This window comes from Amaranthus tricolor, chromosome 3, assembly GCF_026212465.1.
Source record: "Amaranthus tricolor cultivar Red isolate AtriRed21 chromosome 3, ASM2621246v1, whole genome shotgun sequence".
Classification (NCBI taxonomy): domain Eukaryota; kingdom Viridiplantae; phylum Streptophyta; class Magnoliopsida; order Caryophyllales; family Amaranthaceae; genus Amaranthus; species Amaranthus tricolor.
In genome coordinates, this window is record NC_080049.1 from 34,537,004 (window position 1) to 34,561,111 (window position 24,108).

General features: G+C 32.7%; 5 protein-coding genes across 6 annotated transcripts; 2 read left to right on the forward strand and 3 right to left on the reverse strand.

The window, feature by feature from the left end:
- Positions 1 to 377: 377 nt before the first annotated feature.
- On the reverse strand, positions 378 to 1,597 carry LOC130808435 (uncharacterized). The gene has a single exon (XM_057673913.1). The coding sequence runs from the start codon at positions 1,358 to 1,360 to the stop codon at positions 509 to 511; it is 852 nt and encodes a 283-aa protein (XP_057529896.1). The 5' UTR covers positions 1,361 to 1,597; the 3' UTR covers positions 378 to 508.
- A 2,000-nt stretch (positions 1,598 to 3,597) lies between these two features.
- Positions 3,598 to 4,449, forward strand: LOC130808571 (uncharacterized). The gene has a single exon (XM_057674029.1). The coding sequence runs from the start codon at positions 3,598 to 3,600 to the stop codon at positions 4,447 to 4,449; it is 852 nt and encodes a 283-aa protein (XP_057530012.1).
- Positions 4,450 to 8,549: 4,100 nt separating this feature from the next.
- Positions 8,550 to 10,508, forward strand: LOC130808633 (uncharacterized). The gene has a single exon (XM_057674086.1). It carries the CDS (start codon positions 8,557 to 8,559, stop codon positions 9,499 to 9,501), a length of 945 nt encoding a protein of 314 aa, XP_057530069.1. The 5' UTR covers positions 8,550 to 8,556; the 3' UTR covers positions 9,502 to 10,508.
- Positions 10,509 to 14,861: 4,353 nt separating this feature from the next.
- On the reverse strand, positions 14,862 to 15,698 carry LOC130808572 (uncharacterized). The gene has a single exon (XM_057674030.1). The coding sequence runs from the start codon at positions 15,696 to 15,698 to the stop codon at positions 14,862 to 14,864; it is 837 nt and encodes a 278-aa protein (XP_057530013.1).
- Positions 15,699 to 18,750: 3,052 nt separating this feature from the next.
- Positions 18,751 to 23,842, reverse strand: LOC130808786 (pentatricopeptide repeat-containing protein At2g17670). Of its 2 annotated transcripts, XR_009040737.1 has the most exons (3): positions 22,279 to 23,842; positions 20,628 to 21,087; positions 18,757 to 19,849 (listed from the first exon to the last, which is right to left on the reverse strand). XR_009040737.1 is itself a non-coding variant. In XM_057674276.1 (2 exons), the coding sequence occupies exon 1, from the start codon at positions 23,698 to 23,700 to the stop codon at positions 22,279 to 22,281; it is 1,422 nt and encodes a 473-aa protein (XP_057530259.1). In that variant the 5' UTR covers positions 23,701 to 23,842; the 3' UTR covers positions 18,751 to 19,849. The 2 variants fall into 2 exon arrangements, 1 of the variants encoding a protein (XP_057530259.1); XM_057674276.1 differs by lacking the exon at positions 20,628 to 21,087 and having other exon boundaries at positions 18,751 to 19,849.
- Positions 23,843 to 24,108: the final 266 nt, after the last annotated feature.

Consider the following 24,108-nt stretch of genomic DNA (forward strand, 5'->3'; position numbering starts at 1 on the left):
TTGAATCGTATGATCGTATAATTCTACAAATATGCATTAATGTGCTTTGGATTAACGATCATCAATTATATTTGTTCTTTTTAATATGCATTAATGTGCTTTGGATTAACGATCATCAATTATATTTGTTCTTTTTAAGTTTTAAAGTATAAGTAAAAACGTATTTGACTTTATCTATTAAGTTTTGAAAAAAAAATACTTTTACTAATCATTTTCAAATTGCAAATCAAGAAAATCTGAATGGTTATTTGACAAATATATTTTTGTGTATAATTTCTAACAACTGCATATATATATATATATATATATATATATATATATATATATATATATTGGATATGATGAATTGCATATTGAACGCTATATAGTAGTATTCAGACAAATAATTATGCAAAACTCAATGAAAATTTAATATTAAAATCAGTCACAAAATATATTCATCTAACCATAGTGTATACAGATTATCTAATTAGTGTTATATACTTGAATACAAATATTTAATATCAAACTAAAAAGAAACGATATTCATTAGAAAGGCTTTTGTTTGAATAAGTTGGTGAGACATTTTGTTTAAGACAGTCTGAAGGCTCTCCATTACGCCCACCAAGCCCTTCAATTTCGTTATCGCAATGCACAACTTATCATCACTTGCTGCTGATCCCCCTAAAACTAATTCATGTAACACATTATCAACATCATTTATCTGATTTCCCGTCTCAAATTTGCACGCGGATCCCTTGTTCATCAACTTTGAAACAATTGTCCTCTTAGGCTTAGACACCGGCGATGACTCAAAATTTAACAGTGACTCAAAAACAGACAAGTTAATAATACTAACACATCTAAGTGATTTAATCAATGTTGATGCATTACATTCTTCTTGATGTTCTTCCCCAAGGAGTTGATTTAATGTCATAACTACATTTTTAGCCTTCTTAATAACCTCCTTCCTTGTGGAAGTATAGATACCGATATTGGTTTCAATGTTGGTGTCTTCTTTTGATTCAGAAAGAGAAGATTTAAGCAGTTTAGTGATTGCGCATTGTAGCTGCACAATCTCCATGATTGAGCCGCAAATGTTAAGTAGGCTCGAGCATCTCTTTAACAACACACCCACATGTTTTTCATGTTGTGAAAGTGAAAGAGCTTGTTGGGTCATTGGAAGACTCAGAGCTTTGTTAATGCATTCATACAATTCTGATAAACCCGAAACACCATTTATGATTCTTTCTGAAGCTGATGTTGCTGATTCCTCTTTGATTCTGAGTTTTTTCAGCTGTGTTTCGATTTTTTGGTTGATAGGATTTAACTTTGAAGGTAAGCTCAATGATCTTGTTTGTTGGGCTTTATTCATTTCCATTGCTGGGTTTTTCTTTTGGGTTAGATGAAGATTTTGATTGTTGAAGAAGATTTTGATAAATTTCCATTAACATATAGTCCATATATATGAGTTGGAACCGACATGACAGATATTAACCTTGCTTAGTCAATGGAAAATTGCAGGATTTGTCTTAATATTGTGGTTTCCTTGTCTTTTACTATTATAATTAGCAAAAGTTTAGTGATTGATTATGATACTGTTTATTTGTGAAACAATACCAAATACACAATATATATATATATATATATATATATATATATATATATATATATATATATATATATATATATATATATATATAGATTTTGGTGTGGTTTTTGCTTGGAAATAACAATTAATTGTTGGAAGAAAGCTAGATCCGAGTGATTGGGTGTAAAATAATTGTGGCTTTACAACCTGGTGCGCCCCTGTAAGTGGACAAGAAATGAACAAAAGCAGTTGAATAGTGAGTAAAAGTAGGTATCAAAATAGGAGTGTATAGATGATGGAAAAATAAGGAAGGATCATGGAATGTGTTTCGATAAATTATGCACACGAGTGTGTTGTCTTGATTTGTCATCATGTGGATTGTGGAAGGTAAGGGAAGCTTCTATATTTTCCTATGACGTCTCAAAGTATACTTGCACATGTCTATGAACTATAGTACTTCATGATTCTACAAAATTTTCATCTTGGTGTTTATAGCAAATGGTTTTTAATTGTAATTAGCTATATTAATTGGTTCATTTGATCAGTTAAAAGTGTTGATTTTATTTGTTGATTTTTAAGGTATAGCTAGATAGGTCAACTATTTAAGAAAATGTTCAGGAAAATTGTATATTAAATGTTGGATATTTATTAAAAAAAAAAAGTGGGTTAATAAGTTCAAAGCCAACTTTTTCATTTTGTTTTAAAATTCGGCTTATTAAATATTATTACTACACATAACAAATTAACTTTTTCTTCATTATTGTTGTTAATAATACAAATTAATCATCTTATTCCTTTTTTCCAATGAAATTGCACTCAACTTCTATTTAAGTTTATCTGACTTATTTTGTGTTATTTTTTATATGATCATATACTTCTTTCATTAAATATAATTTACTATTTTATTCTCTTCCTTTATCTTTATTTTTTAATTTTTTTTTTCATATATTCGTCTTTTATATAACTACAACTTGATATTCCAAATAAAAGCAAGGGAAGAGAAACATTGGCGGATCCAACAGATGTCAATATGTCAATTGACATCCCTCAAATGTTTTTAAAAAAACAAGAAATATCAATGTGTGAAGTTGGATAAGTTAATAAAAGTGATTTGCTTCTAAATTGAAGGTCTTGATTTTAAAATCCAAGATCAACATATTTTTTAATTTTTTTGATTTGAAGTATTCTCATTACCTAATATCTACTCCTACTTCAAAACTACTTTTTTCAGGTGAATCGATATCATCCTTCTTACCAAAATCACTACTAACATATATAAATCTCATTGCTAATAACATATATGCACTGCATCGCCATTGATCTTAAAAAATAATCATCATTAACGAACATATTTATTTCATTTTACAAATTTTATATCAAGATGTCTGATCCAGTCCCATTAATATAGACGTACACCTAGTTTATTGTTTCAAACATTAACCTTATTCATACTATATAATTTCAAATATATTTTTTTAAAGTTTATCGACATCACTATATTTTTAGTTATTTGTACATATTCTATTTATTGTGTATCTTAAGTTATTTGATTATTATTCATGGTCAATGTGGGTTGTAAGTTGCAGGTTTCTGGGTAGTTGTAGATTTTTCTCTCTTTAAAGACCTTTTTCGAGTAGAGGGACTTTTTTACCGTACTCTCCACTATGATTATGAGTTGCCAATACCCATACTCTACTTGATTCATTGTCCAAAAACAGACAGCGCCACGTTGTAAGGCCTCAACAAAACACCAAATCATTCACAGTTTTGTTCAATCTCCTCTACATTGTATTGTTTTTAGATTAAAAAACCTCATAATCATTTGTTAAACCTTTGTTAATTATAATAGTAAAAGACAAGGAAACCACAATATAAAGACAAATCCTGCAATTTTCCATTGACTAAGCAAGGTTAATATCTGTCATGTCGGTTCCAACTCATATATATGGACTATATGTTAATGGAAATTTATCAAAATCTTCTTCAACAATCAAAATCTTCATCTAACCCAAAAGAAAAACCCAGCAATGGAAATGAATAAAGCCCAACAAACAAGATCATTGAGCTTACCTTCAAAGTTAAATCCTATCAACCAAAAAATCGAAACACAGCTAAAAAAACTCAGAATCAAAGAGGAATCAGCAACATCAGCTTCAGAAAGAATCATAAATGGTGTTTCGGGTTTATCAGAATTGTATGAATGCATTAACAAAGCTCTGAGTCTTCCAATGACCCAACAAGCTCTTTCACTTTCACAACATGAAAAACATGTGGGTGTGTTGTTAAAGAGATGCTCGAGCCTTCTTAACATTTGCGGCTCAATCATGGAGATTGTGCAGCTACAATGCGCAATCACTAAACTGCTTAAATCTTCTCTTTCTGAATCAAAAGAAGACACCAACATTGAAACCAATATCGGTATCTATACTTCCACAAGGAAGGAGGTTATTAAGAAGGCTAAAAATGTAGTTATGACATTAAATCAACTCCTTGGGGAAGAACAAGAAGAAGAATGTAATGCATCAACATTGATTAAATCACTTAGATGTGTTAGTATTATTAACTTGTCTGTTTTTGAGTCACTGTTAAATTTTGAGTCATTGCCGGTGTCTAAGCCTAAGAGGACAATTGTTTCGAAGTTGATGAACAAGGGATCCGCGTGCAAATTTGAGACGGGAAATCAGATAAATGATGTTGATAATGTGTTACATGAATTAGTTTTAGGGGGATCAGCAGCAAGTGATGATAAGTTGTGCATTGCGATAACGAAATTGAAGGGCTTGGTGGGCGTAATGGAGAGCCTTCAGACTGTCTTAAACAATATGTCTCACCAACTTATTCAAACAAAAGCCTTTCTAATGAATATCGTTTCTTTTTAGTTTGATGTTTAATATTTGTATTCAAGTATATAACCACTAATTAGATAATCTGTATACACTATGGTTAGATGAATATATTTTGTCACCGATTTTAATATTAAATTTTCATTGAGTTTTGCATAATTATTTGTCTGAATACTACTATATGGTGTTCAATATGCAATTTATCATATCAAATATATATATATATATATATATATATATATATATATATATATATATATATATATATATATATATATATATATATATATATATGCAGTTGTTAGAAACTATACACAAAAATATTATTGTCAAATAACCATCCAGATTTTTTTTTCAAAACTACCTTGGAAAAAAGTTATTACTTTGTTAAAGACTATTATTTAACGATACACGTCTAAATTTTTGTTAAGCGTACCATGTGCAAGTGACATGCAATTTAGCTACGAAGAAGCTAGTAGTCTTTAACAAAGAACTAACTTTTTCTTGTTAGTTTTTGACAAAAAAAAATGCAAGTAGTTTTTGATAAAAAATTTCTTACGCAAAGAGAAGTAACAAGGCCAGAACAAAATAAATCCATAAAGGAGAACCTCCATTATTTGTATCATCATTATATTGTTAGATACTTCAATATTCCAAAGCTTTGTGTAGTCAAAAGAGTATGATAAGAATACAAGAAAAAAAAAAAATAAAAGTTTTCAAGAATGTAAGCCACTTAAAATTTTCAAAATCATATCGAAAGTAAGGATGCAGTTCACTCAAATCCTTTGCTATTAGTGAAATCCAAATTAGACCCTCGTTTAGATTTGTTGTATAATATAACAAAGAAATTATTGTCAAAAATAGAATTTTTGTCGAAAACTACCTTAAAATTTTTTTAACAAAAACTAACTCAAAAAAGTCTAACCAATACAAAGTACGAGAAATTTAATAATTAACCGTCTCTCACAATGTGAATCTAAAACAAGATCAGCGGAGAGTGGAGAGTGAAGTTGCATGTTTGGGAATGTGGAAGTGGACTAAAACCATAACCAAAACGTTGATGGGCCAGAAGAACATTTTTCTAAATGACCGGGAACGTTGAGTAGTTGCGTGTTTTATACGGCGGCCCATGATCCACCTTGATAATGGCAAGTTGGGTACCCAAGTTCGTAATTTTTCTACTTATTGGACTTTTTGCCCACCATTAAGAGGCACTGGCGGACTCTATATATTTTGTTTATGAGGATCTTCGAAATTTATCATACAAGAAAAAATAAAATTGAAGGAAGGGAGATATTTTATCACCTAATTTATCCACAATTTTTCTTTGGAAATCCATTACAAGACATAATTTAGGAAAAATTATTCAAAAAGTTAATTTTTTTGGCCATCTACCAATAAAGGGCCCAACTTTCAATTATTCAATAAAAATACAATCTTTTGTTCATTTTTGCAAACAAAAACCTATTTTATTAAATCGGTATCAATATTTATTTTCTATACCAACCAAGTCATAGATGTTGCTTTTATTTTATTTGTAAAATGAACAAAAAATTGTATTTTTATCGAATAATTGAAATGCTGGCCCTTTATTTACATATGACTGAAAAGTTAGCTTATTGGAAATAATGTTTCCTATAATTTATGATGAGATCTGAACCGTCTCAAACTCTAATTTATGCTTGATAGTGATTATGAGACTTGATTGGGTCAATTGGGTTAGTTTTTGTTAAACAAATGTAGACCAAATTGGATACCCATTCTGAAAACGATGTTATATTAGAGTTCAAACAATGTGTTTCAAACTCCAATATTCCCAAGATCGAATGTATGAAGTCTCGTGACAAACAAATTACGCTATCAATGATATTGATGTTTGTAGGAGAAAATAATGCAATAAAAACGACGCAAAGATTTAACGAGGTTCACCCAACTTAGGCTACGTCATTCGGTGTGTAGTATCTCTTATATTATTAAAGGAGTTCAAAGAACTCTCAAATATTGAGAGTTACAATAGAGAAGAGATATAGGCTAGTGTTTGGCTTGGGGTATATTTTGTGGATGTGTTACAATGGCATATGAGACCTCTATTTATAGAGATTTGTACATTAAAGAGTATTATATAATTAAGGCTAAGGATTAATGCACAATAAACACAATAAACAACTTCAAAGAACATAAAGAGTCCAAAAATTGAATCCAATGCTAATGCTTCATTACTTGGATGCCTCGTATAAGAATCTTCACCCTTTAGTCTCCTTATTAACTATCATCCATCATGCCTTAAATACCATCATAATATGATGTTTAAGTGCCTCCATCAACACACCATTTACTCTATGCATTGTTCACCAACTTAAACACCGTCATTAACACATAAATTAATCCACCAACTTAATTACACATTAAGTGACTAACTTAAACACCCATAAGATTCCACTTCTATGCACTTACTTATGTATAGAATTGATTTGGTGAATTCAAGTCACCATTTAACACTAACACATTCAACTATTCCGATTCATATTGTATTATAAATTTTTTTCTCTCTTAAAACACTCATAGAATCCTTATCGATATCTTCACTACTTTTCACTTTTCAAATTTGTATATTAAAATTTTCTATCTAAAATCAAAAACATAAACTTTTAACTTTTATTATATAATTATCTTATAATATATCGATTATTTAACTCTATTTTTGCTTATATATGAAATACGATATATAGTAAATCTAAACTACTCCTGTAATTTTTTACTAATGTATAAATTATTTTACTTTGAAATTTAAATTTTTGAGTTCGTTCATGTTAAACGCACGTGGCCCCTGGTTCTCTTTTAAGTAAGCTTTAACATTAGACATGTACGTTCTAAGTGCACAATCAATAAGCTTCTTCATGAAGATGATAGAAAAGACAATCCATTCGTGTGCATTTTTATTTTGCAAGATCGATCATTGATCAATAATCTCTACGCTTATGCTTTTAATAATACTTCTATACTAAAATTAAACATCAATAATAATTAAAATTTAATGATTGTTCTGTTATGGAGTGCACCAGGCTGTCCTGGCCACCAGCCACCAGCCACCAGCCACAGCCAATGATAAAATCATTTCAAGAATTTAAAAGGAAGAATGGATCAAGTGTTCTCTTTTCATTTGGCAATCATAATCAATTCTTGACAACTTTGATAACGATTATATGAGACAAGTGAAGCGTATTTGTAGGTTAAGCTTTGCAATTTGCCATTTGATTATCCAAGCTTACAATCTGTCATGTCTAGACCTACTGAAAAGGTCCGTCGGACAGATTATTTTCAAATTCGAATAATTTGAGTCGGGTTGTTTTCGAGTTGCATCATATTCGATCAAGTTATTTTTAATAACTTTATTATTAGACTTATACACGACAAGACCCAAATAAGAGAAGAATTCGCTGCATCCATATCCAATGAAGTTTCATCTTAGAATCAATTGGTGATAACAGAAGTAACCTATTAAGCTTATTTGTTAGTCAACCTTTCTAGGGTCTGTTCTGAGGCCGTGCGAGGTACCCAACCGCACAAGGCCCCGAACTTAAAAGGCCTCATATTAAAAATTATTGTAAGATAACATATTATTGTAGTAGAGTAGTTGGTAAAAGTTTTACTTAATTTAGCAATGGTCATATGCTCAAAACCTGTTGATTATATTTTTTCTCTCCTTTTTTTTATCATTTTTCAAAATAACTCTTTACTTTTCAAATATTTTTTCTTACCTCATTTAATGTTTACACATTCATCAAATATCAAATATCACTAACTTAAATTATAAAAATAATCAACTTATTATTATTGGTCATCAATTTATTACTATTTTTTCTCTTCATTTTAACATTAGAGAAGAACGTTTAATTTTTAACAACTTAATTTAAGTTTAAGAAATAAAAATTGTGTTGAGTTTTTATTTTGTTTAAAAAAATCTTTTTTATAATTATGAAGGGCCCCGATTTTAGAAATTTATGAAAAATAAACAGGGCCTCGAAATTATTTGCTCCGCCCCCGAATGAGATCACATATAGGTTATTTTTCCAACAATTTTTGGGGTGGATCAATCTTCATCAGATCATTTTCGGGTCATGTCCATGTTTAATCTTATAAATAATGAGAAGTATAAGAGCTTATATCATCTTATCGAGTCTATATACTCTGAAAACCCACTACACCCAAAAGAAAAAGAAAAAGAACCCATTAGCCATGGCTAGCAATTCCACAGAATTGAGCAAAACCCATCAAATAAGATCATTGAGTCTACCCTCAAAGTTGAATCCCATCAACCAAAGAATAGAAACAGAGTTGAAGAAGCTCAGAATCAAGGAAGAATCCTCAAATTCAACCTCAGAAAGGATCACAATTGGTGTTCATGGTCTAGCACAACTTTATAGATGTATCAATCAAGCCCTGAGTCTTCCATTGACTCAACAAGCTCTCTCACTGCACAAGCATGAGAAGCATATGGGTGCATTGCTGAAGACATCCTCGAGCCTTCTGAATGTCTGCAGCTCGATCAGGGAGATCGTGCATCTACAAGAATCAGTCACCAAAGTGCTCAAATCCTCGATTTTTGACAGCAAAGAAAACTTTGACATTGTTAGTTATATCGTTTCGAGAAAGAAGGTAATTAGGAGAGCCAAAGACGCGATTTTGGCCTTAAATCAACTCAATGCCGAAATTCTTGGAGACGAGGATTCGAATTCCCATCTACAAACAATGATTAAATCAGTTAGATGCATTAACATTATTAACTTATCAGTCATTGAATCATCCTTGGTTTTTCTGTCAACGCCTGTGTCTAAGGCTAAAAGATCATTGATTTCTAAGCTGCTGAATAAGGGAGATCAAAAGAGTGGTAATGAAATAAATGATGTTGATAATGTTCTTCACGATTTGGTCTTAAGGAAAGATTTAAGTCATGATAGGTTGTGTTTTTCATTAACAAAATTAAAGGCATTGTTAGATGTCATGAAGGATATTGCAAATGGGCTAGAATATATGTGTAGGGAGCTATCTGAAACAAAAGTCTGTTTGATGAATATAATGTCTTTCTAGTTTAGGAATTTTAAATCTTTTGTACACTATACCCTCTTATCATATAGAAGTATGTATAAACTTCGTAGACATGTACTTTTTGAAGCTACTTGTACGTGCTCACCTTTTTACTAGTTGTTGGGATACGGGCTACTTTTCAGTTGTCACGTGCTGACTCTATTTTGTGTATTGTTGTGAATGAGCTATGACAATGGTGAAGAAACAATAAAAAAACAAGTGCAAAGATAAACAACCAAAACAGAGCACAACAATGGAGAAGACAAAACACACAATCTATGAGGTATCTATGGAAACCTCCCCTCAAAACAAGTATCTTATCATTAATATACTCAACAATACATTAATGACTCACCTTACAAGCTTCAAGACCAATCTCCCAAAGTAAAGACCTCACCTTTAATGGTGATCTCTCACAAATTACTAATACAATGAAGAACTCTCTTGGATAAACCCTAGTTGCTTCTAGCGTATTAGCTTCACTCACATTACCCTAATGATGCTCTAAGACTTCTTACTAATGTCATACAACACATTAGGGAACCCTAGAACCAATGGCTTAAAAGCCTAAACATTTCCGCAGCAAAACAGAATCGCATACTGTCGAGGACCTGTATGCCGCTTGACCCGAGCAGCCTTGCTCGACCAGTCGAGCAGGACTTCAGATACCACTGTTTTGTAGCTGCTGCTTGGCTCGATCGAGCCATGGTGCTGGACCTGTCGAGCAGCCTTCACAGTCTCCCAATCTTCGTGCTTTCCCATCATTGAGACACTCTAAACCATCCTCATCAATCACTTCATTGATTGATCCAAACCTTTGCACTCCATATCCCATGGCACACCCCACACCACTCTCAAGTGTGCAAGACATGGCATGAGCTACAAGGTGCTCAAAGTCATCATCAATAAGGTGGGAATTGGCTCTTGATTCAACATGTATAAATCATGAATTTAGAAGTAGACATGCCAAGTCCAAAGTAAGAGCATCATGGTGATGAAAATGATCATGTACGTCCAATCCTTTAAACTAAATCTGAATAGGAGTAACGAGTAAAAGAGATTAAAGTGAAAAGAAATATTTTTTGTATTTTCTCGATGATATCTAGACAAACATACAAAGTTATATATACACGGAAGCCACGTGAGAGACACCTTGTATAAGCTTATGAAAACATCTAATGTGTCTCAAACATGTTTAAAAGACTTATTGTAAAAAGCTTTCGTGAAGCAATCAACTCAATTCAAGTATTAAACGATGTATCGATATAGTGAAGACTCGTGACCCCATCCTTTATGCAACATGTCGCGACTTAGAATTTACAATTGACTATAGGCATTTGTCAAAGTTATTTCCTTTGTCAGATTCATTCTAATAACGCCACTTTCGTAACTCGGTCTCAAAATATGTTCCAGTTTAATTAAAATAATAGACTCATACGAAACAGAAGTTATACGTAACAATGCGCCCGGAGGATGAACTTGATGGGTGATGGAAACACAAAAATATATCTATGAGATAGAACTAAAAGAAGATAAAAGAAACATGTACTTGAATACCAAGTACCGACCAAAAAGAGAAAAGATCAAGAGAGGACCATACCCAAAAATCCAAGTGATAAAATTGCATGTGCTTTCAATGTGGATGTTTCTACACTCATCTGACAATCCTGTTTCTGGTAACACTATTCTGAAACATGCACAAATACATCATCTATTCTTATATCTTTCTTATGATCATTAAAATGTTACAATTAATCTGCAGAAATTCTCCCATATATGTAGACAAGTTTTGCATTCATCTGAGCTGGGAACAATGTATATTAGCTACAATACCATTAGCCCTCCATATCTTTTTGATCAATTCATAACTCAGATCATATATTATTGGAAAATTACATGAATTTTACAGTGTTCACAATCACCTCCAAATTCAGTGTTACTATGGTTTCTCAGTTAAACAGCTTCTTTTTGTTTCCTTGATACCAACAAGTTTGAGACACAATATAGCAGGTATTCCTCTAATTGATTAATATGCAAAACAAATGTGTAGATTATGCTGTCTCCTATGTAAATATATTAAGTCTTTTACAAATGCGGTTCTTTTCATACAAATCTAAATGCCAAAATGCGAGGGAACCAAAAGCTTATTATGAGAGGTTTTGGCAAATGGCTTATAGCTGGTAATTGATAGTTGATTATAGTGGCTGATTTGACTAACTGATTTTATTAATTGGTTTGACCAGGTAATTTTGAACCCGCTGCTATAAGGAGCTTGTTCAAAAACAACTTATTCGTATCAATAAGCTGTTTCAACCAACTAATTCACCAAACACTAATATTTGCTGATTTGACCACCCATCCTCTATTTATATCAAAATAAGTTAAAATTGCTCAATAAGCTAATTTGCCAAACAACCCTTATCAAGAGTTTGAATGTAACACATTCTCTTCTCGAACCTGACGCTAAATAATCACGCCATTTTACATGAGCCCCACATGCTCTTCTCAAATGAGGGATAGATTAGATTTGAATCTGTGACCTTCCGTCACGTTAACTTTGGTATCATGAGAAGGAATTAAAGTTAACCAAAAACTTGAACTGATAATTGAAGCCTGAAATTTGAGCTTGTACACAAGACCCTTATAAGAGGAGAGTTAACAGGACACAAACCCGATGAGGTTCCATCCTAAAATCATATGACAATGGGAAAAACGGCTTCAATAACATATAAAGTGTGCACACCATCATCTTTAATTCATCAATATGGGATAAACCATCCCAACGGAACCCATGAAATGTCTTATATACTCTATTACTATTACAAAATGTTTTTCCCACAGCTGACATAAACAGTCACAGAAGGCATCAAACATGGCATAAAGATCGGAGTAGCCAAAGAAGTAGTAGTAATATAATTAAAATGAAGGTGTCAAATGGTAAGGTGAAGAGTGAAACCCTTTGTCTCCCTGTCTGTTTAACCATCATGTGGTACAGCTTAGATACGGTGACAAAATTAATAGGCTCCATATGTTGATTATTCATCATAGGAAACATTTTTACTGAAATTTATTAATACTCTATAAAGTATGATCGAGATCTCAAAGCATGTGACCGTATTCACCGTACAAAGGATTGTAGGAAAGGTTGTCCTCTCCTTAACTAAACCATGCTAATAAGTAATAGTCCTACATAATATGGAACTTTTTTCATTTTTAGTGACGTCAAATCAGTATATAGACCCATGAATCTCAAGGGGAGTGATAGCATGCTGTACGGCAACTTGAAAAAACACTATGCGCGCAACCTAAACATGTGCTTTAGTAACCCTACTATTGAATCAATATAATTGTCTTTTTTCAGTGTTATATTAGGATGGTAATGGGTTCAGGCCTGTTGAATCCGTCCCGGACTCATTCTTTTTTAAGAGTTTGGGTCTACCAATCTGATTCGTGTTGGATTTGGATCTAGAAAATATTTGACGGGTCCGGGTTCGGGTCCCAAGGTGCAGATTCGGATCCGAACCTAGATCCAACCTCGAGATCCAGACCCTAGACCCGCTCCTCAGACCCGGACTCGGACCCTATACAATTAAATATTTTTTTACTTTTTAGTAATTATTTTGTATTTGACTTTCATGGACTCGAACAAGTGTTTATAATACGATAATAAGTTGCTTACAAAAATACAAAAAGACTCGCAAAAGGTTTAATTTTGACAACCAAAGAGACTTTGTTTAAGACCCATTAAGGACCCATCAAGAACCCTAGATCCATCAGATCCGGAGAGTTTGGGTTTGGGTTTGAAAATTTTAGACCTTTAGGGTCCGGATCCGGATTTGGATCTATAAAAAATAAAAGGGTTCGAATTCGGGTCTGGTCAGACCCGCCCTATGACCCTCCCTAGTTATATGTAACATAATTTAATATTTAATTTAATTTTAATTGAATGATGTAGTTCATAACTAAAGCAGGTTCGAATTTATATCCCTCATACTTAGAGTAAAAGTCAACCACTATAATTAAAGAATCTAAAGTGTTGAAAATTATTAAATAAAATTTGATTGGTTTTTAGTACTTAATAAGAAATAAATAAAACACAAGTAAATAATTTAGAATAACAAATGTTTTCTAAAAATGTATATTTTGACATAAATCAAAAATAATTACAAGTAAGAGGCAACAGAATTGAACATATTAGTCTTTCAGTTAACTAATTGTAGTGGCTAGCTTTAAAAGCTAAACTCCGAAAATTTTCTTAATACTACTATGAGGCTTAATTATGTAAATTAATTTATTTATTTAATTGGTAAACCAATATTTTTGGTTAAATCATGTTTTTGGTTAATTTATTTAGTTGATGAGATGTAATAGAATAATTTTGTCTATCATACGCAAAACTGGAAAAAAAAAAATAGATGAAACAAATTAAATTTCTTGTATAAATTGTCAATTTTTTTTTAATCAATGTAAGAACTTAAGAATAAGCTGATTTATGTGTAGATTTTTGTTTGGCGTAAATTAAAGATAATAATAAAAGGGGTTTAAACTTTCAAATACAGAAAATTAAGGTCTTTGTTCGACAGGAACTCACATAAATGTTTGCATATGAACCAAAGATCAAGTCGAAGTTCCAACCAATCTTGATCATAACAATCACTCCAATTAGTTAACTGAACACAAGGCACAAATACACCATTTTAAAGGGCTAATTTCCCCTATTCAATACTTGGACGAAGTCCCAATATCCAATATATTTGAAATTGACGTACCAAATATTAGAATCCGCATCCGTATTCAATACTCGTACCCGAGTTCAGGTAAACATAGATCATACCTTAAGACGTCTGTGATAAATAAATTATGTCATTTCAACCAAATTTGATTTTCTAAGCTATTTATATGACAATTCATTACATACGAATAATTAGATCTTTTAAAATGGTTTTGTTTTCACGCTAATAAGTTATTATTATTAGATTTAAGTAAACCTTACATAAATAAGAATAACAAGATAATAAAGGACTAAAAATTTAGATTATTAACAGTAATAATAATTTTTAGAAACATTAAAAATAATAGTCGAACTAGTTCGGTAAACATGTAAAGATGAGTATTCGACTCACTCTATATCAGAATTTTGAATTGGCCCAGAATAATAAAAATTATAGTAATATAAAGTAGACTTTGTGAAAAAAGAAACAGAATAAATTGTGAATGTATAATTAATAAATACTTTCATATCTAAGTATAAGAGTCAATAGCTCCACGTACATATACACAGTTTCAGAATGGACAATGGAATACTATTGCAAAACAAAGAATAAACTATATCAAGTGACTATATACCTCTAGTACTATTACACTCATTGAGTAAGGATATTCAAAAGTGATACTCTATTTTGCAGTAAACATCTATAAAGACACCCAAGTTCCCCCTCTTGAATTTGAAGGCTAGCATCAAGAGCACGAATACTGTCTCGTACCATCATCACATCGACTTTTGTATGATCATTAAGGGCTAAATCTACACGAGAAACCTCATTAAGGATCCTCGTTTCCTTTAAACCCGCCCCTGAATTTTTGGTGACAAGTCTCGAGATCAATGACCATCCACTCGCCTTTGTTGAAGTAGACAAAAACGTAAAAAGCGACCTAAAAACAACCACGGTTATGCTATAAACTTCTCTAAAAAGTCTAACCAAATTCACCATAGAAGGTTCAATACCATTAAGCAGAGGAGCAGTAACTCCAAATTTTCCCTCGGCTTGTTTTAACACCTTTAGACATTTACCGACATCTTTTGCTAACTTCTTCCTAAAACTCGTGTACATACTTATTTCCTTCTCGAAGCTCGAATACCCTTTTCTTCGTAGCGCAGATTGTAAGTCACAAACCTGCTGCTTGAACCCTAAGATTACGTCTCTAGCCTTACTACACATATCAAGCACCAACACCGAGCTTTCTAAGGCTTCTTCAACCAATTTCCCTTGTTGGGTCGAAAAAGATGGGATCAAATCTTGTACGTGAGCATATAACTCTACAAGGTTAAGGAGACCGAGCTGAATCCCCTCGGCTCCTGATGAACAACAAGAACCTCGAGATTTCAACTTACTAATAGTTTCTTCGATTTTAAGAGTCGTTGGGTGATTTCTAGCAGGTAAACTAATAGACCTAACAGGTTGAGAAGAGGCAGAAGCCATATTTATTTATATTTTCAGAGAAATGAAAGAAATAGTGATCAAAAATTGCTCTGAAAAACAATGCTGGTTTAGTACAAGCTATTTATAGTAAGGATGACAACAGAAGAATAGAAAAGGCATAAGACAAGACAGCAAGAATAGAGCAGCATGTGAAGACTACGTGGGTTTTCCCATAACATACATTAATCTTTGGAAACAGTCAGTCCGACAGGTTGCCAACCCTTTTTTGTATTTTTCTTTTCATAAAAATATTTATTTTTTGTATGATTATATTATAAAAATTAAATAATTCATCACGAGAGTAGTGCAGAGATTACATTCTGGTAAAGAATCTACTAATTTTTTTTCTAAAACCAATCATTAGTTGATGACCAATATGATTTTCATAGTATTTATTTTATTATTCAAATTTGAAGAAATTAATTTAATTGGCATAATAAATTTGGCACAGAATCAGTAAAAGATAGGACTAAAAAGATTTTTGAAGTGGAGAAGTAGGGTAGTTAGAGAGCAGGATAATATTGCGGGAGAGTTATAAATATTGGAATGCTAATGGATTTGGAAACAATGGATGCCAATCAAAGGTAAAAACAAATTGAACAAAGTAGATGGTTTATGGAGACAATAATGTGTTTTTTAATCAATGGGAGTGGATAATGTTTGGCTAGGTCCTAATCCCTAAATCCTATAATCTTACCATGATTAAGGATTGATTAGGAAAAATTTTGAAATATAAGATTCTCTGGTGTTGTTAAACAGTTCGATCCGAATTGAAGTACGATTTGGGGTTGTTAGACGATCACATAAAGTAATACTTAGAACAATAAATTTCATCAAGTCCTGAATTCAATTCAATTCAGCCTAGTGTATAAGTTTCACTTACAAATTCCCATAGTTTAATTTTTATGCTAGAAAAAAAAACTCTCCCCTTTTTATAATAGAAATCTAATAGAAAAAAAAACTAATTCAAAATTATCAGTTATTTTTGTGAAAGACCGTTTCTCAAAGAGATAACTTCAAAATAAAAAGGCCTATTCTTATCTTCTCTTTAAATTGTATTAATTGGGCTTTATAGCATATATATCTAATGCGTCTCTCAGAGAGAACGTCTCTCACAACAATTTGTGTTAAATCATAGATATAAAGATTTGGCCACCTTTATTAAATGTTATTAATCCACTATTAGATAAGGTATGCAAGGCAAGAACATGCCTTGGCCCTTGGCTCCCCTACATGCTCATTACCGATCAAAATCTTGATGAACATGAAAAGGGTAGTCCAATTTTATGGCCCATGTTCATTAGCCTTTACAATGATAATTAAGCCGACCTTGTCAGTAGTCTTAATTTTTGAATCCAATTGCAAATGCCAAATTGGTTCTTAATGTGATTGGGGATGAGAATAAACCATCACTAAATGCAACTAAACAGCAAAAGCAGCTCAAATTACAAACACCCAGATTCCCATCACATGCTCACATTCTCTTGTCAGCTCAATCTAATCAATCCCACATTTTTACTCTGCTTAGGCCATCATCCGATCAATAATCAAGTCAATTCAGCACACATGTAAAGATGACTGTACGGCCTAGCATTCAAGATGACTACATAATTGAGCAATGACAGTCATTCAATTTCTAAAAACCAAACATTAGGCAACATATAATTTAAAAAAAAATGGTAAAATAAAGTTTCCCTTAAAAGGCAGGTCATCTTGTGCAGGAAAGTTTATCTTGGAACTTATGAATGGGGCCATTTGCCATGAGTAATGGGCATTGAAACATGACAGTTAACTTTTAGGTTTCAGGGCACAGACATAGTAGCCAATAGAAGAAAACTTTAATTGTTCATGTCTAGAAAATTGAATTTTAGATCAGCATGAATTTTCAGAAAGAACATGATAGGCATAGGCATATAAGATATTTATGTAAGACAAGCTCAATTTCTGACTAAACTGGTTTTAGTCCAGCTAGTTGCAGAGACAGGAGTTTTTACACTTCTGACATACACGGAGAATGAGACATGGAAATCAGAAACACTCTACTGTCCAAAACATGAAGAAAATGACCTCTGCCCATCATTGACAGCTATGTCCTTAAGTATCAATTGCGGTCACAGATGTGAAACGGTTATTGTAATGCCTGAAAGCGTGAGATAATCGTTGAAACGGCACAAGTAACCTGACAGCCCATGCCATATATTGCAGTGAGCAGCAGTCCAAAACGTAATCTATTCCTCAAATTCAAGATAGTGTCAGTGAACATAACAGACCCAAATTGCCAAATTCTTGATTTTAGTCAAGAGAAATGGTGTTCTGCCAAAAACTAGCAAAATTGTAAATGTCATTTCATAAGATATTCTTTAAGAGCTCAATCATTTAATAACAGAGCTCTAGATTCTGCATACTAATCAAGAACACTTCTTAGCTTATAAGGTGGTTCAATATCTTGTGCTTATGGTGGGCTGTGATCTATTTGTATAATCCTAGAAACAGAGAAAGAGACTCGAAAGGAGCAGTAAGATACAGAAAAAACACAGAAGCCCGAAGGTTAGGTACTAGTGTTAGACAAGTGATGAGTGAAATTATTTGCACTTCTTTCGTGATTTATACTCCTTTATGATAGTCATTGCTAGTCACTTTGTTCTTATTTTGAAAGATTTATATTAATTAACTTCTTTTGGTTATTTATGTTGTCGTTTTTGCATAATTTTTATGGTTTTGATGACTATGGAGTTTAGTAGGGTGAGTTTGGCTTAATTGAAGAACTTTTACAAATAAAGGTGGCAAAAGAGCAAAGAGTTTGAAATGCAAAAGTTTTATGATAAAATTTGACACACGTTCACTCTTTGGATAATAACTTTCTATAAACATATCGGATTGATGCAAGACCAATTTGGTTGGAAACTATACTATATTATGTGCCCGATTTCGACACCCGAACAAGAAATGACAAACGTTTGAAGTTTGCCAACCAATTTAGTGACATGTTAAAAATCGCCCCCACCTTCTGAAACGCATCTGCGATTTTTTTCATTTTATTCATCCGGTTTTATGATATTTTTATATTTTTCTTAATGTTAGTTTATTTTAATTAAGGCATAAAATTGTATAAAATAAAAAGGCTATTTCGTAGTCTAATTTTTCTTCTGCATTTTACTTTCCTTTCGTTTTAGTTCAGAGTTTATTTTCTTTCATGCCATTATTCTCCGCTAAAGTACTTTAAATCTTAGTTTTATTTCAAGATTTATTTCAAGACTCATTCCTTCAATTTTATTTTCATGTAAGTTTTCAATTTAATGTCATTCTTTATTCTTTTCCTTACTCTTTCTTAATATAATTTCTGAATTTATGTTCTTTAATTTTATATCATTTCAATCCTTTATCTTTGTCATTTGTTAGTTTATTAGTGACTAGTTACTTAATCTAAGGTAGAGGGATCTCAATAATTATGGATTGATGTCATTGTGAAATTGTTCATAGAAGTATGGTTCTATAGTTAAATCTATACTCAATGAATCTTGGGTTAAAATCTTCGTTAACTTGATAAGACAACAATATGAGATTAGGAGTATTTTAGTCTTAAGAAAAATGAAGTGTCAATTCTGATTAATTCAAAAAATAAGACGATAGTACGAGAATCAAATTATCAGGGTCTTAATCTAATAGTTAATCAACAAGAAGGTTTTATGAAATTGGCAAAATCACGTTTAATTATGCTCTTGACCCATAATCTATGAATAATGAGTAATAACTGATATCCATATGCAATAATGCGATATAATAAAACTTGCTACCAACAAGTATGTACTCATTCGTCCCTCTTAAATTGCTACATTAACCCTAAAGAATACTCACACAAAGGGAAGCTTAACGCACACATCGCCCCAACAAAGCAAGGGTCCAAAAAAAGATCGCACCACATAGACGTACAATTTTATTGAGACAGATGAGTATTTCGTTACATTCAGCTATAAAAAAAATATAAAAAAAAAAATAAATAAATAAAAAAAAAAAACTTCCACAACAAGGAAAATTCAATCTAAGGAGATAGTATTACATATAATAAATAAATTTTATGAAAGGGATAAATAGGAAAACCTTGGCAGATCGGCGCTGGATGTAAACCAATGAAAACTGTCAGAAAAACTTGTCTGCAAATGACAAATAAAAAAAAGTCAGAATACTGATTTGATCCTTTAATACATCAAGCCCCCATTTTAAACCAATAAATCATACAGAGATCATATACAGTTTGGGATGAACAGTAACCAAAACTACCCGAAACACAAAAATCGTGCCAAGTCCAATTCAATGTTCAATGAATAATAAGCAATGATGAAAGAATAACAAAAGGGATGTGTACAAAATAAGAAAAGGTCATACTCGATTTTGGTATCTGAATTTGTTTAATAACATCTTGAACTTTCATTAGTAAGTTATAGTGCAAAAACAGTGTAGATTTTACTCCAATTACATCAAAAATTCTTCCAAGAGCACGTGCATTTCTAAAACGGTTTGATTTACTAACTCATTATGTAGCCTAAAAGAACCAAATGCATTTGAAGACAACATAGTGTACGATTAGCCTCCTAGCAAAAGCAGCTAAAGCTAATACAGTGATGAACTTCCAATGTGGACAATAAATGGGAAATGGAACGAACGAGTGAGGGTTATATCACTGAAATAAACCATGACTTTGTAATAAAAAGGCAGGGACCAGGGATCAAGAGAAAGAGAATACTTTTGTAACACAAAATCATTGTGTAATACATAATCATCATCTGAAACAAACAAGCAAATAAGCTTTTCCAAATGACATTTTTAATTACTGATCTAATTTTTCTCCACATTACATCACAGATCATCCCTGCAAGGTATTCGATAAACCCAAAATAATTGTATTAAGAAAAGGAAGAAATGTGAGCATACTTGCAATATAAAGTGTCCATAAAATGGCTGCTACTTGCTTCTGTTTCTCCCAACTTCATTAGCCCAAATATGCTGATGACCCATGTCAGAATCGGTTAAGTAAAGAATTGCCTTATAGCATTACCATATAGCTGAGCAGTCCACCAAAGAACACAGATGACTACATGTAGAACCATAATCATTTTAGTGCATCTAGTGTCCTTAAAGAACAAACTATGTCATGGAACACAACCTAGGAGGCCCTTTGAAGTACAGGTAGCATGTAGGTATATAAATATTCCACAAAGGATTATTATAGATCCTTGTTTGTCCATTCATGAATCATGTAGATTATCCATATTTGCAAACCATGCAGCTCTAACTATAGCTCTATTGCAGAAACTGAGCAGCCATTTAATAACAGAATGCTAAGACATGACCACTCATTGTCCAACTCCAACCACCGATTACCCCCAAGACCCTACAAAAAAAACATGTACTAAGTGAGTTATGGATCAACGGAACACTCCCAATGAAGCACACAAACGAGATTAAAGAACAAGGCAGCACGGTGCACAAAGCGACGGTCCAAGGAAGGGTCCCACCACAAGGTGATAGAGGCAAAGCAAACCCTGCATCCCCCTCCCCCTTCCTCCCCCACCCCCACCCACCCACCCCAAAGGGCTTTTCTAAGACTCAAACCTGTGACAATTCAGGCCACACAATGACACATGAACCGGATGCGTCAAGGCTCCCCTTCTAGATTTATAAACAAACATAGCTTAAAATCAAACATAATAATTGTTACAATATCATAAAGATTCTCAAGAGAATTTTTGAAAAAAGTACATAGCTTACGGAGAAAGGGGGTTTTTGAAATTAGGACCTTGTTAGATTAAAAAATGATAGTCTATTCCTCTTCGTTGTACACCTCTAATCCCCTTTCTTGACTCTAAGGTTCAAATCGAGTACAAATCATTCATTGACATTGTGCAAGCTATAGAAACTATATCAGTTTGCCTCATAAAACTAATCAAAAATACTAATTATGTAGTCTATAGCCATATAGGTGATAAAAAGCTTAATCCAGAAAGTGACTCACATACTACTTCAAGATACTTTACTACAAAAAATCAGCCACGGCTCTACTTGCATAATACTACTTTAGTTAGCATTTACTTCTCTAAAAAGATCCGAGTACATCTCTCCAGGAGTTCATGACTCTACACTGTCATCTATTTGCAATCTAATCGTAGAATGACACAATAAGACAATGATGAACAAAATAATAATTGGAAGCAAACTGGAGATACTAGATGTCCCAAAAATAGTACTAGAACAAAAATAGAGCACAATGTTAAACCAGTGAACATGAACAGATAGTGGCTTAGAGCATGACTTGAAATTGAAGGCATAAGACCAATGAGGCAATGCCCCATCAATTGAAAATTCTATGCAATACTCATTTAACCATCTTACAATTACATTGAATACTAAACCACAAGAATTATAGATCTCAATATACATATACATACATATATATATATATATATATATATATATATATATATATATATATATATATGTATAGTTCCAACAAAAAGTAAAGATATGTACATGCACAGCAACAGATATCATTGGCATCATAATTTATAACTAAAATACAACTTACTCAACAAACAGAAAGCCCTTGTTCCCTAGCTTTCTTCAACCATTTTAGAGTACTTTCCAATGTAGAGTAGGCAGAGACATCAGTGACACTTTTACTCTCAACAGCATAATCAAAAACCTCATAAGCTTCCGCAACTCTGCCTTCTCTGCACAATGCTCGCAAAAATGTAGCATAAGAAGCTGACTCAAGCTTCACACCTCCCTCTTTCATCGTTTCAAACAACTCTTTCCCTTTGTCCAACAACCTCGATTTACACAATCCATGAAGCAAAGTATTGTAGGTGCACTCGTTGGGGCTACACCGTTTAGCTTCCATCTCACCGAGCAATCTCAAAGCCCCTAGTGCGTCACCTTCTCTACACATTCCATTCATCAAAGAAGTGTACGTAACCGCGTCAGGGAAATGACCCATTTCCGCCATAACATCCAAATATTTCCTAGCATCCTTAACTCTCCCTGATTTCGACAAACCAAAAATCACTGTATTATAACTATAAAGATCAGGTTCAACTCCAACCTCTTTCATTGTCTTAAACACCTTGATCATTTCATTACCAAGATTCAAACTGCAATAACCTTTCATAATAGTATTATAAACATAGCAATCAGGCTTAAACCCCTTCTCATTAAGTTCACTCAATAACCGAGTCGCCTCACGAAGATTCTTATTATTACACACATTATCAATCAATATAGTATAAGTAATCAAATCAGGTTTCAACCCAACTAACTTTTCCAATTCATCAATCACCCCATAAACCATACTCATTGACCTATTCTTACACAAATGCTTAACTAAAAAATTAAAAGTATAATTATCCGGGGTAACAGAATACTTATCGTGCAATTCAGTAACAAGTTTAGCAGCAGCATCCTCGTGCCTGGAAAGACAAATCCCCCGAACAGCAATATCCACAGTAACAGGATCAGGTGGAAACCCCTGAGATGCCATGTAATCAACCGCTCGGCTAACACCAGTAAGAACGGAATCATGTGTTTTTGAAATGCAAGAATGAGTAATCAAAATGTGAAAAGTGGAACGATCAGGGGAAAAAGAAGGGAGAGTTTTAAGCATATGGGTGAAGAGAGAAAAGGCGTCATCTAAAGTAGCAATGGAGGAAAAAGAATGAATAATGGAGTTGTAAAATTGAATGTCAAGAGGGATGTTAGGATTTGAAATAAGAGAATTGATGAACGATTTTGCTTCAGAAAGATTTGGGAAAGTAATTGGAACAAGAGGAGGAGATGAAGAATTAGGGTTTAAGGAGGGTTTTAGGGGTTTCACAGATTTGGGTTTTCTATTTTGGATGAAATTGGAAGGAGGGAAAGATTTAGAGGATTGGTGAGATTGAGATTGAGGGGTTTTGATGATTTGACTAACTGGAATTGTTGATGATCTGAGGAATGCTGGAATTTTCCCCATTGTTACTGTGCGTTCTTCCTTCAAATTTGCTTTGTTTACGGCCACAGCATGTGTGGTTCTTTCTTTCTGTGAATTAATCGCCCTTGCCGGTAGGTGTAGTCGTGTAAGAAAGATTACCTTAGGCAGAACGAGAGTCTCTCGACGGCCTTACAAAGAATTCATGTTTAATGTAGTATTAAAATCGTATTTATTAGGTTATTCGGTCTATGTTTGAAGAGTATTTGAAAAACGTCTTACGGTAAGACTGTTACAAGAATTTGTGTAATCCTTCTAATTTGGTGACTAAACTATCTGTCCTCCGATTATTTATTTTGATTTATCCTACAAAATTATTTTATCAAATATTTCCATAACAGTTAGCATAATAGCTAATAAATCAACCAATTCACCCAATTAATAGCTCCACCC

What these genes read in the sequence shown, in the direction of transcription:
- LOC130808435 (XM_057673913.1), bottom strand. Translation starts at nt 1,360, where the DNA reads ATGGAAATGAATAAAGCCCAACAAACAAGATCATTGAGCTTACCTTCA.
- LOC130808571 (XM_057674029.1), top strand. Translation starts at nt 3,598, where the DNA reads ATGGAAATGAATAAAGCCCAACAAACAAGATCATTGAGCTTACCTTCA.
- LOC130808633 (XM_057674086.1), top strand. Translation starts at nt 8,557, where the DNA reads ATGAGAAGTATAAGAGCTTATATCATCTTATCGAGTCTATATACTCTG.
- LOC130808572 (XM_057674030.1), bottom strand. Translation starts at nt 15,698, where the DNA reads ATGGCTTCTGCCTCTTCTCAACCTGTTAGGTCTATTAGTTTACCTGCT.
- LOC130808786 (XM_057674276.1), bottom strand. Translation starts at nt 23,700, where the DNA reads ATGGGGAAAATTCCAGCATTCCTCAGATCATCAACAATTCCAGTTAGT.